General features: G+C 40.9%; 1 protein-coding gene across 14 annotated transcripts in view; it reads left to right on the top strand.

Moving 5' to 3' along the window:
* The first annotated feature begins 4,139 nt into the window (after positions 1-4,139).
* Positions 4,140-13,461, top strand: part of lcorl (ligand dependent nuclear receptor corepressor-like) — a 120,382-nt gene continuing 111,060 nt past the window's right edge. For 12 of the 14 annotated variants that reach the window (XM_072560961.1, XM_072560907.1, XM_072561003.1 and 9 more), the window contains exon 1: positions 4,140-4,260. In XM_072560961.1, coding sequence (XP_072417062.1) covers positions 4,164-4,260 — 97 coding nt within the window. In that variant the 5' untranslated portion in view covers positions 4,140-4,163. The other 2 variants (XM_072561011.1, XM_072561022.1) reach the window with 2 other exon arrangements.

The following is a 13,461-nucleotide window of genomic DNA, read 5'->3' as shown; positions in this document are numbered from 1 at the left end:
GTGGTGAAGGGTTGTTTTTCAGACTGGAGGCCTGTGACTATTGGAGTGCCACAAGGATCGGTGCTGGGTCCACTACTTTTCATGATTTATATAAATGATTTGGATGTGAGCATAAAAGGTATAGTTAGTAAGTTTGCTGATGACACCAAAATTGGAGGTGTAGTGGACAGCAAAGAAGGTTACCTCAGATTATAATGGGATCTTGATCAGATGGGCCAATGGGCTACGAAGTGGCAGATGGAGTTTAACTTAGATAAATGTGAGATCCTGTATTTTGGGAAAGCAAATCTTAGCAGGACTTACACATTTAATAGTAAGGTTCTAGGGAGTGTTGCTGAACAAAGACAACTTGGAGTGCAGGTTCATTGTTCCTTGAAAGTGGAATCGCAGGTAGATAGGATAGTGAAGAAGGCATTTGGTATGCTTTTCTTTATTGGGCAGAGTATTGAGTACAGGAGTTGGGAGGTCATGTTGTGGCTGTACAGGATATCGGTTAGGCCACTGTTGGAATATTGCACGCAATTCTGGTCTCCTTCCCATTGGAAGGATGTTGTGAAACTTGAAAGGATTCGGAAAAGATTTACAAGGATGTAGCCAGGCTTGGAGGATTTGAGCTAAAGGAGAGGTTGAATAGGCTGGGGCTGTTTTCTCTGGAGTATAAGAGGCTGAGGGATGACCTTATAGAGGTTTATAAAATCATGAGGGACATGGATAGGATAAATAGACCAGGTCTTTTCCCTGGGATGGAAGAGTCCAGAACTAGAGGCCATAGGTTTGGGATGGGAGGGGAAAGATATAAAAAAGACCTAAGGGGCAACTTTTTCATGCAGAGGGTGGTACGTGTATGGAATGAGCTGCCAGAGGAAGTGGTGGAGGCTAGTACAATTACAACATTTAAAAGGCATCTGTTTGGGTACATAAATAGGAAGGGTTTGGAGGGATATGGACAGGTGCTGGCAGGTGGGATTAGATTGAGCTGAGATATCTGATCAACATGGACGAGTTGGACTGAAGGGTCTGTTTCCATGCTGTACATCTCAATGACTCTATGATTCTATATGATTGACCTCTACAGAGTGAAATCGTAGGAACACACAAAATATAATATATGTTTGCACATTTTGTTCAGTGTCACAATAATATGCACTAAACCAAAAAAAAGTTTCAAAGACAAATAAATATAATTTATTTCTGGAAAATTATGTTTTATTCTAAAACTTAAAGCATTATTCAACATAAGCAAAGGATAAATGCTGACTCTTCTTTCATAATTCAGAATTATGACAGTCTCGGGGACAAAGGACATTGGCTAAACCTACTAAAGTGGAGAAAAATATGACATACAGTATACAGCAAAGATATTCTTGAACGCAAGAAGGACTACCCACATATATTGCACAGCTCTAAAATAAACACACTGGAAATTAGACCCATCACATCAGGCATGCCTGCTGTGCCCTATTTAATAGGAAGGTGAAGAATAAAGATTAAGAGTAACTAGAAGCAGTTATAAACTGCAAATAGTTTTTCCAATATGTATAAACACTAATTATGTTCCTCGAAATTGTTAGTGAGCAATGTATATGTCAATATTTCTATAACTGCCTGTGTCATCTTCTTTTGCATTTTATTTATCATTCTTTCTCTCTCGTTCTCAGTTTCTATATTGTTTGACATGTTTTAATTGTCCTTTCATGTAAACCCATATTGAATGCAAGTCCGAAAATTTTCAATGCTCTGATTTCCTTAGTACAAAATCCTCTTCTTTGGTAACACTGAATGTAGATGTGAAATACTAACCTATTGACCCAGGACCACAAACATGACTGAATACATTGTTAAATGCATTCAGTTAACATCAATTCAACACCTGTAGCGGAAAAAGCTCAAGCCTGAAAACTGCAGTCAGTAATCTTGGGTAAAATCAATTTAAGAAATGGAATAGTTTGATGCAGGCAGAAGGGGTAGTTCAGGTATCCCACCATCCCACCTAACTGCGTGTTCCTACATCTTCAAACTCAACACCAACGAAAGCAAAAGAATCCACCATTTCTTTTCTTGTCCCATCTCCATTCCCTTTTGTTTTTTGCAGGAAGAAATACCATATTTTGTGCTATTCGTAGGTAATAGTTAAAATTGCTTTCTCACATTCAATTGTTTTCCAACAAATCATAATTGTGTTTGATTCCTAAGACCTTAGAAAAAGACATAGAAGAACATATTCAAAAATAAAGATGGGTTATCAAGTCAGAATTTAAATTTCAAGGTTGTAAATGCTTGTTATTTATTTTCCTTTCTCTTTCAACTGTTTTTTTTTCATGATAAGATATCATCTTTGAGTTTGCATCTGTGACAAACTCAGCAATAAGGCAAACATCTTGCTGTATTTTCTGGTAATGTTTTTCATCAAGATCATAACTAAAAACAAGAGCACTCTGTTTGATTTATTTTCAAAGATATTATTGTCCAACTGTTTCTTACTAGAGACATGAAAATGTTCCTTTGAAAACAAATCTTTTGATATACACAAATGTAAAACAAAACTAAGGGTGAGCATTTTCTTTCTGATGCTATGTTATTTTTTATCTACTTGATGGGGCACAAAAATTCAAGAAGAGGAATTGAAATGTTTGTGGCAAAGGTTTGATACTCATACAAACAGAAATGTAAACTGAAATGTATATGTAGTTTTAATATTTTTATGTATTTATATATTTTTAAAGTATATGCATTTTCTGGGACCATCATTTTACACAGGTGCAGTCAATTGTTTGCGTATGTGTCTTTGTTTGATGGTGGTCAAAATGGTCACCATTAAAGTATTAATCAAACCCACAATTAGATTCTTAAAAGTTCAATGAAGTCAATAAAACTGAAAGTTCAGTTGCTGGTGTTGCACTCTCCTGCTGTATTTACATATGTTTGTAAACAAAAAGTGAAAAATTGTAAACACTATAAATCGAAAACAAAAACAGAATGCATTGATAATAAACAATAGGTCAGTCAGCACCTGAGGAGAAAATACACTTCTTGAGGTTTTGGGTGAACATTATTCAGTCGACTGTGATCAATTTATCGCTAATGTAAATGCACTTTGCAGGCAGACACGCTGGTGTGAGGTGAAAAACGAAAGTGGGCAGTCATATTGTTTCAGGCGAATCTGCCTCTATTGTCGGGATTTGATATTCGAAATAGTCTTTTGTTACAAGTGTGGCCATTGACAACTGACAGTGTTTTCATAGCTGCTACGTCATTGTGAGATCTGAAAAGCGCCTGCTTTGTATTTTTCCCGTCCTTAATTATGTCATTTTGTTTTGTTGTCTCATAATGTTTAATTACGTTGAAGAAATATAGCGTTTTTTTTGCCTCCAGTAAAACACGATATTAGATTTCCAATCATGAGACTGATTACAACTTTATTAGCCTGGAATAATCCTGTGCCTCTCGTTCACGGCAATAAAATTATTTAATGCTGCTCAGATTATGATCTCGTAGAATTTATTTCATATCTGTAATAATGACACATTGCTTGACAACAAGACTAAGATAAATTTCTACGGCAATAGCGCGATGATGCTGTTTCAACAATTACTCGTTTATTTATGGTACAAAGTGCCCCATGCAACATTTACAAGGAAAGCTGTATTCGAACTTGGTGGATGGGTGGAACGGGCCAGTCTCTCTTTGCATCTTGTACCAGATTTAAAAGTAGAGATTAAGTCACCTAATCCATTTGTTCGACTTGTTAAACACTCTTCAAATGTAAAGGAGCGGAACTGAAATTGAGGTGAAAGGTTGGTGCTCATATTTCAGACAAGCGACCAAACTTCACGTAATGAGGGATTTAAAAAATAGTCTACGACGAACCACTTTGCCTTTTGCAAAAAAAAGTACATTAACGCGGCGATTAAATGCTTTGAAATGAGTACGAATGCAAAAGGATTGCAAAGTAGAGAGTGCAAGGCAGCTCCTTTGTCCGTGCCCCACAACCCCAACCTCCCCCTTTCTCCACTCCCCGGTGAGAGTGAGCGGACGCAGCAACAGCCCAGTGTGCAGCCTCGCGCCGCCCCAGGCAGTGACAGCCGTCAATCACGGCGCACGCACGACGTGCGATGTAAATAGGGCGCGGTGACGTCAGACGCACACACCCGGGCTAGGGCAGAATGGCGAGTCAGTGCGGTAGCCCTAGATGTACGGCGGAGAGAAGAGGTTTTCGGCGGGAACTGGATTCGTGGCGGTACAAACTCATACACTGTGTAGGTAAGGACGGCCTCTCCGCCCCCAGGAGCGGCCCGTAGCGCTCGTGCCGTGGCTCGGTGCCACTTGGGCGAGTCGGCGACTGCCAGCACCGTCCCCGCGAATTGGCCCTGAAGTTGCTCCTCCGGAGGTCCCTGGCTCCATTTTCTTTTGTCTTGACTCCGAGAACCTTCTCTCGCCGTTCCGGCGGCTGTCCCGCAGCACCCTCCCGTACGCCCCTCCGCTCCGCGGGACGGCGGCTGCTCAGCTTTCTTCAGTTAGGTCCGTCTCTCAAACGTTACGTGTCGTCTTATTTGTGTAATATAAACGCGCACACGAGGTGAAAAAGCGACTGGATTTTGATTTTGTTTGTTTGTTGTTGTTGTGGTGCAGTTTGGGCGCGAGCGGAGCGACTCGGTTTTTTTTTAAATCCGCTGGGGGGGGGGGGGGGGGGGGAAGAGGGAGGAAATTTGTGAAAAGTGACGGTTGGTGGCGTGGCGGTTACATGAGGAAGTTTGGGTTGTGAGTTGGCTGCCATGGTGATCCCGGTGGAGGGGCTTGGAGCCTCTGTCCATCTCCATCTCTGTGTGTGTGTGTGTGTGTGGGAGTGGCGGCGGCGGCGGCGGAGATTAACGGCCGCGGAGGAACAAACAAAAAGGCTCACGTGATTCTCTCCCCCCCCCCCCCCCCCCCCCCGCGCACGAGAGTGACCCAGCTCCGACTTCCGCTTCACAGCCCGCTGCCCCTGGGGTTCACTCCACAACATTGACAGGACCGTCCCCCTTGTCACCTCTTCTGCCCCCCACCCACAACGGGGGTGGGGAGGTTCTGCAGCATTGCCGCGTCTTCCCGGCCAACTAATTAAACTTTGTTTTTCCTTGGCAAACTTTTTCTTCTTCTCTTTTCCCCCCCCCCCCCCCCCCCCCCCAACTCCCTTTCTTACTGTTGTCCCTGTGTTTTACGCGAGTTTCCTCATTCGTGCAGACAGCTGTGTGTTTTTTTTCGATCTGAGGTGTGAGAGAGGTGTATCTCTCTCTGCACTCTGTGCCTGACGGTGTTTTCTCCACGAAGCAGCGACGGCCCTCAGCTCCCTGGAACGTAGAGAGGCCGCTGCATCTGCACAGCCATTTCGCTACGCACCTTTTTGGCTCTTGATTTTTATCACATCGAGTCGCGTCAGTAGGCTTCGCGGTGAGGGTTCTTTCTATTGAAACCTTTGTCACTTGAATCACTCTGGCATCCAGTGTCATCTCTTTGATTTCTATTAACTGCTTTTGTCCAAGGAAAGCTTGGCGCTTGATTGTGTATGCCAGATCCGTTATCACATTTTGTAACGTTTATTTCGGGATGATAATCCAAAATCCGCCCCTGTAATTGAATGCAAAATCTACACGTACCTAATGCTTGATGTCTAATTTTAAATGCCTCAGTTGAGTAACATCCCTCAAATTTAGCTTTTAGAATTGTACCCATGTGAGTAGGAATACTGTTGGAGGTAATCCAGCGAAAATGCACACCATCAGAGCCAGTCTGTTGGGCAGCTGGGATCATTACATTACTCATTTCTGATCTTTGACCAGCGGATTACTTTGAACTGGGTTGGAAGAATCTTAGCTCCACTGCAAAACCTATCAATTAATAAGATTTGCTGTTGAATGTAACCAGTACTGCAGATTTGTTCTGGCTCAGAATTGGATTTCTAAACCTGGTGTGGGAGTGGTGGATGGAGAGTAGGGAAGTAGATCATTTCCAGTGAAGGGATCTTAGTTTGTTTATCAGTAGTATTTTAGTTGCCTCTGTATCTTCCTGAAATTTTTTTTTCTCATTTTTAGAATACCTTATAGATGCTGGGAACTCCTAACATATGACACAACCAAGTGATATACTGTTAATGAGATGTGCCTTGATACCATTCTGCTAACCTTGGCATTGGCACAAATTTTGTGGATCTGGTTGACTTTTAACTTCCTCAGGGAAGCATGCTGGGCTTTAAGTGCACGTGCCTAGAGGACACATTCTGCAGCAGTCTGTTTATTTGTGATAACTTGCAGCCACTGTTAGCTCTACCTAATTGTCCTGAGTAACTCTTTGCTTCCTTTGACTTTGTGTGTTTAAGCTGTGTTAAGTGCTTATTGTTGTTTGCGTTCAGTCATCACTACTCGCCTGGGATGAATTTTTAAATTATCCACACCATCATTCCCCTGTTTTCTTGAATTTTTAGTAGTACCATAATTTACAATCCCATGTATATCATCTGTAATTATTCATTTTGTGCATGCTTCCCCTCATCTGTGATTGCTTCCCTTCTTAGTACCCTCCAGAAATGAAGCAACTTAAGTTGGCAAATCAACCTTTTTTTGAGGTTATCCCACCTGACACTACCTAAATTGCAATTCCTCCAGATCCTAACGTGATTTTGTCACCTATTTACTGTTAAAACACATTGTTCGGTCAATTTTTAAGTATTTTGTTGTAGCTTACTCATGACAGTACCTTACGGTTGAAGACTGTCAGATTATAAGCATTTGCCAAAGATAAGCTTTTACGCAGTGACTATCAATTCATTTATGGGGTGTCGGTATTGCTGGTTGGTCTGGTAGTTACTGCATAACCCTAAGGAGCTTAAGGGTCGTAAACCAGTCATATTGAATAAATGAAAATTTATTTTCACGTTAGAGTTGAACATCACCAGGGTTGGGGATCTTGCAGATGGTGGTGTTCTCTTATCTGCTGACTTGTACTTGATTTGGAGATGCCGGTGTTGGACTCCAACCACATAATGAAGGAGGAGTGCTCGAAAAGGTAGTGCTTCCAAATAAACCTGTTGGACTGTAACCTGGTGTTGTGCGATTTTAGACTTGTACTTGATTTTGGTAGTGGTCATGCATTTGGAAGGTGCTATCTTGAGAGCATAGATGAAGTTTTGCAGTGTGCCTTGTAGGTGGTTCACGTTGCTACTACTGAACATAATGTGGAGAAAGTGAATGATTGTGGACATTGTGCAGTTAAGCAGGTTGTTTTCCCTATTTGATTTCAAGCAACTTGTAGTGTTCTCCATTCAGCCATGGGGATTAGTTCTTCATACTGCTGACGTGTGTTGTAGATGGCTGATAGGCTTTAGGATTCAGAAGATGAGTTACCTGCTGCAAGATTTCTCGGGTCTGATCTGTTCTTGTAGCCTCAGGATTTATATGACTAGTTCAGTTTCTGATCAATGGCAATGTCTAGGATGTTGATAGTGGAGGATTTGGTGATGGTAATGCAGTTGAATGTTATGGGATGATTTAATTTGTTTAACACTTTTCTGGGAGAATAATACTTGTCAGTCCAGGTATTGCTGCAGTTTGACAAGTTCTTTTTCAGTTTTGAGATGTTTGCAAATGGTGCTGAACATTGTACAATTGTCAGTGACATCCAAATTTTAACCTTATGAAGTATGGAATGTCATTGAAGCACGTGAAGATGGTTGGGCCAAGGACAGTAATCTGGGGAACCCCTGCAAGGATGTCCTGGAACTGAGTTGTCCTCAAACAACCTCAGTTATTTTCCTTTGTCTCCGGCCAGCAAAGAATTTTCCCTGAATCTTTATTGGCTTGAATTTTGCTAGAGCATCATCCGAAGTCAAACACAGTTAATCCCAGCTCTGAAAATCGGAATTTTTTAGTACATGTTTGAGCAAGGCTGTAATGAGGACAGGAGCTGAAGGGGTCACCTGGAATGCAAAGTAACATCAGTGAGCAAGCTGTTACAAAGCAACTGTTGCATGATGATATTGGTGGTATCTTTCCTGTTGATTGGCAGTAGATATGATGGTTGGTAATTTGCTGGTTTAAATTTGTCATGCTTAATTGTGTACAGGAAGTAGCTGTCAATTTTCCATATTGTCAAGTAGATGCTGGTTTATAGCTGTATGCACGTAGTTTGGCTGGGGCACGTCTTCAGCACTATTGCAGGTTTCTTGTCAGGACCCATAGCCTTTGCAGTATTCAGTGCCCTATCCATTTCTTGAAATATGGTTGAGTGAATTGAAATTTTTGGGAGGCTGACATTTATAATCCTGGAATTAACAGTGTTACCTTTTGAATGTCATAGGAGGATAATTAAACTTTTTTTTGGGAGTGGTTATTGTTTGCCTGCATGATGTGCACTTGCCATCTATAAAGTCAAGTGAGAAATTGCAAATGGGAATGAGCACTTGTTAGGGCCCATAGCCTTCAGTATATTAATACTTTTCAATAATTTCTTGGTATTCAGTGAAAATAATCACATAGGCTGAAGACTTGTGGATGCAAGGACTTCAGGAAGGGACTGAGGTGTATCAGACTTGGCTGTTCTGGCTGAGGATTGCTGTGAATGTTTTTAGCCTTGTCTTGTACTCGCATGATGGCCTCTGCCATCACTCTGAGAATGGGGATGCCTTCTGTTTAATCACCCTCAACCTTTTCATGATTGCATGTAGTATGAATGCAAAACTTTGGTCTGTTAGTAGTAGGATTACCTAGCACAGGGGTGGGGAACCTGCGGCCTTCTAGGTCATTGTGTGTGGCCTTTGAATGAATCCAAATTTTATGGAACAAATCTTTTATTTTGATTTTTTTCATCCTTTTATTATTTTTATTTTAATCTTAAAATGTATATAAAATACCAGAGTTAGCTTTAGAACTAACATTTTTTTTGTTTTTAGTTAGTACATAGTAGTTAGATTTTTACAAAGTAATGGGAATTTTGAAGAATATATAATTGAAGTTTCTTGGATGTGGCCTTATTAGATTACAACTAACATAATGCGGCCTTCCAACATGAAAAGGTTCCCCACCTCTGACCTAGCATATGCTATAATGTGCTGTTTCCACTGTTTAGCTTCCATGAAGTTCTGTGCTATAACTTAATCAGATTTGGCACTTTAAACTATATCGGTGTTAATTCTGGTATGCTCTTCTGCATTGAAGCAGGACTAGTTGCCTGACGTTGGTGCTTAAGCAGGAATCTGCCAAACCATGAGGCTAGATCAGGGCTACCTACAAACCATAGGCCAGATATCACAATGGAGCTGTGACTGACTGCTGGTGACTGTTTTTCTTTTAAAAAGGAGCCTGTGAAAATGTATGTATTATGCCTTGTTTAAAAGAATGTTGCACTTTAAACAAATGTCACCATTCTGAACCCATGCCTCTTTTACGCAGGAGACGTTCCCTGCCCCCCTCACCACTGAAGCTACCTATTTGGGTTACACCAAATTTGAGGAATTCAGTGCATCACACCAGTAGAAGTTTAGAAAATGTTCGTTGTGGTAGAATGCAATCATGCCAGTGATGGTCCGTATCATCTCTCAATTGCCTGACTAAGTTAAAATTATATATATATTACAACTTGGTGATAACAACAGGCAAAAGTGAGGACTGCAGATGCTGGAGGCTAGAGTTGAAAAGTGTGGTGCTGGAAAAGCACAGCAAGTCAGCAGCATCCAAGGAGCAGGAGAATCATTCCTGATGAAGGGCTTATGCCTGAAATATCAATTCTCCTGCTCGGATGCTGTCTGACCAGCTGTGCTTTTGCAGCACCATACTTCTTGATGATTGTGATAACAACACAAATTACTGGACAGTATCCTCTATTTCAAAATGGGAATTTGTCCCCAAAAAGACTGTGGTTAATCTTTAACTTTCCATGGCTAATTGGTAGTCACGGAATCCTCAATCCTCCGGAATGTCTGTGGCGTTTGAGTTCTGGTTTCTTGATTCCTGATTTTTAATCTTTGGCCATTGGCAACCTTACATTCAACTGTCTCAGCCTGTACACTGGAATTCTCTCCTTAATCCCTACTCGTCTACATTTGACGGTTCTACTTCCTACGAAGGCTGTAGCTAAAGTGGTTGGTTGTGTGTTTATGTTTGCTTTATGGCATTGTTGTTAATTGGGAATGGTAATGGAATTTAGGATGTAGGTAACACTGTTAAGAGACTAATCCGGAAGCGTTCTCCCAACTATGTTATGTGTTGTTCTCAGCTGTTGGTCTGGAGGCTATTGAAGGATTGACTAAACTGGTTATGCCTTTCTTTTCTGAGGCTAGTGCATAGGTACAAACTAGGTGACTGGTTCGATATCAAACCATTACAAAGAATAAGAATAAATTCTCCAACTTGCTGGACTGTTTGGGAGTAGTTTAGAGTTACCAGAATGTTGGCCTGAAGCTACATATAGACCTCCTCAAAAGGATGTTTGCAACCAACTTGGGTTTTCACAGCAATCTGAGATTTTTAATTGTTGCTTACTGTGGCTATTCATAATAACAAACTCATGTAGTTTAGGTTAGCCTTTATACCCCCCAGATTACTAGTTCACCACATAACCCCTGTACTATCATACCGACTGTGAAGTGCAGCAATTGGGTAAAACCTGTAATGGTAGCTTTTTTGATAAACAAAGGTCTCGAGGACTATTCAACCAGTACATGTAAATTAAGATACCAATTAGCCAAGATTTAGTCTTTAATGATAGAACCACCTGAATAGGCTACTGTTGTTCTTCTATTGCTATAGATACAACATCCCTTGTTTTTGTAGCATCTTTTTAAAAAAACTATTATAATTTTGTGATTTGGAGGTGCCGGTGTTGGGCTGGGTTGTACAAAGTTAAAAATCTATCCACACCAGATTATAGTCCATCAGATGCTTCCAAATAAACCTGTTGGACTATGACCTGGTGTGATTGTTTTTTTAACGTTATAATTTTAAATTCTGAGCCATGTCTCCTGCATGAGACTGGAACAGGAGCTCATACCACTGACTTCCATCAACATGCACCTTTAATAGGAAGTTGGCCTGCATTTCGATATTAGGCATTTATAAAGTGCCACAGAGTTTGTTTTTATTGGAATGACCAGGGAGGTTGCAAATGGGGTGGCCAAGTGTTGGGAGTGGAGCATAGTGAAAATTGTGACCCCGAATTGATTCAGAATTATTGGTTCATTTAAAATGAGCCCTTTTAGTTTAATTGTTTAATGCAAGCAGTTACCTGCGGTGTCACTAGCACTAATGTTATAGACATTGCAATTCCAAGGTGAGTGCACCCTCTGCAGTTGCAGTTGCAGTGGCAAAGGTGACCATTACAAGATAGCTGATTTCAAGACCTTCCCACTTCGTTTACCCTGCCAAACCCTTGAAAAATTTGTATGTTTCAGTAGCATATCATTTTATTTAAATTTCCAGAGAATGTATTCCCAATTTATTTATCTCGTGTTATAGGGCATCTTTCACCTTATACCAGGTGAAAATTTTATATGTATCTCAAAGTCTATATTCATAATGTAGAAATCTATAGCTAAATCTTCAACACACTCAGCAGCAGAGCGTCCACAAGCCTTTGGGGCGGAGAAGTCCAAAGATTCACAACCCTGTTAAGTGAAGAAATTCTTTCTCATCTCAGTTTTAAAAGACCTGCCCCTTATTCTGAAACTCTGTTCCCTGGTTGAGGGCCCTGTAGCCAGGGGAAACATATTTTCTGCATCTATTGTGCTAAACCCTATGAATCGGATCACCTTTCGTTCTTCTGAATTCTAAAGAATATGAACATGGTCTATTGAATCCTTACTTGTATTTTCCTTGTTTTCTGTATTTCAAGAATTTGGTGAATTTTCAGTGCACACTTTGATAGTGATACCTTTTGATGGGTAGGGGAACTGCACACTTCTCTAGTTGTGGTTTCAACAAGGCTCTTCACAATTGTAATAAAACCTCTTTACTTCTATACTCAAATGCTTTTGTTTAAAAAAAAAGTCAGGAATGTATTTTAAGAATGCATCTAAGGTAACCCAAATCTGTATGTATCTAGTTTGACAAAAGGAAGGAAAAAAGCATTGCTTTTCTTTGCTAATTAAGAGGCAGATAACTGATTAACATGAAAATAATAGAAAAATGGGTGTATAAGATGCCAATCAAAGATTGATCAAAGAAAATGGCTGACTGCAAAGAGACCGCCTTCAGCATGAAAAGTTGAAATCCTGCTCAATTTAACTAGGCAAGGAAGTTGACTTATGCTTCACTTCAAACATGAAGTCCATTAAATAGAAATTTCTTAAATCGGTACATTAGTGCACCATTCTGTGGCTGTAGGTTAAAATTTAGAGTAAAAAGGAAGTGTGCAGTATCACAGAGTGGGATTTACCATGACGGCTGATATGGGAGTGATATAACATTCATAACTTCCCTACAGTGTGGAAGCAGGTGACTCAGCCCAAATAGTCCACATTGAGTCTCTGACCCAGCCTCACCCGACCTCTGTAATCCCACACCTACCATGGTGAATCCACCATTTTTAAGAAGAAAAATCATGGAGCAGAATCGTTCAGTTAGTATTACTCAATGGCCAAAAACAAAGAACGGTGGATGCTGCAAATCTAAAACAAAAACAAATTTCAGGAAACCTTAGCAAGTCTGGCAGCATCTGTGGAGAGAAAGCAGAATCAACATTTAGAGTCCACTAACCCTCAGATTTTCACATGACAACTCCCGACTAATGGCAATATGCCCTGTCTGTTTCCCGTGGTGTTTTAAGTAAAAATCCCCACTTAAACTTCCAGCAAGTGCAACTGGATTTTGTATGGCCTCTCCAGCCTTGACCCTTGGAGTTCAAGTATTGTTCTGTCAAACCACATTCTCCAAGGGCAGTTTACCCTTGTAAGGTGTGTGATCCAGAATTGTCCATAGTACATCAACAATAATTTGTTGTATGCTCTGTAGTTGAAACAACTTTTACTCTCAAGTATAAAGTGAAAAGTCATATGGCACCAGGTCATAATCCAGTAGATTTACTTGAAATCACAAGCTTTCAGGCGTTGTTCTTTCATCTGATGAAGTGAAGAGTGGCATGCAGGTACAGCATTTATAGAATCCCTAGAGTGCAAAAGCACGCAATTCAGCCCAACAAGTCCACACCGACCCTACGAAGGGTATCCCACCCAGACCCATTCCCTACCCAATTACTCTACATTTACCCTGACTAGTGCTCCTAATCTGTACATCCCTGAACACTATGGGCAATTTAGAATGGCCAATTCACCTGCACATCCTTGGATTGTGGGTGGAAACTGGAGTACCGAGAGGAAACCCAAGCAGACACAGGGAGAATGTGCAAACTCCACACAGTCACCCAAGGCTGGAATCAAACCTGGATCCCTGGCGCTGAGGCAGCACTGCTAACCACAGAGCCACCGTGCTGCCCTTTATA

The sequence above is a fragment of the Chiloscyllium punctatum genome, chromosome 1, assembly GCF_047496795.1.
Source record: "Chiloscyllium punctatum isolate Juve2018m chromosome 1, sChiPun1.3, whole genome shotgun sequence".
NCBI lineage: Eukaryota > Metazoa > Chordata > Chondrichthyes > Orectolobiformes > Hemiscylliidae > Chiloscyllium > Chiloscyllium punctatum.
This window is presented reverse-complemented; position numbering and strand designations above follow the sequence as displayed.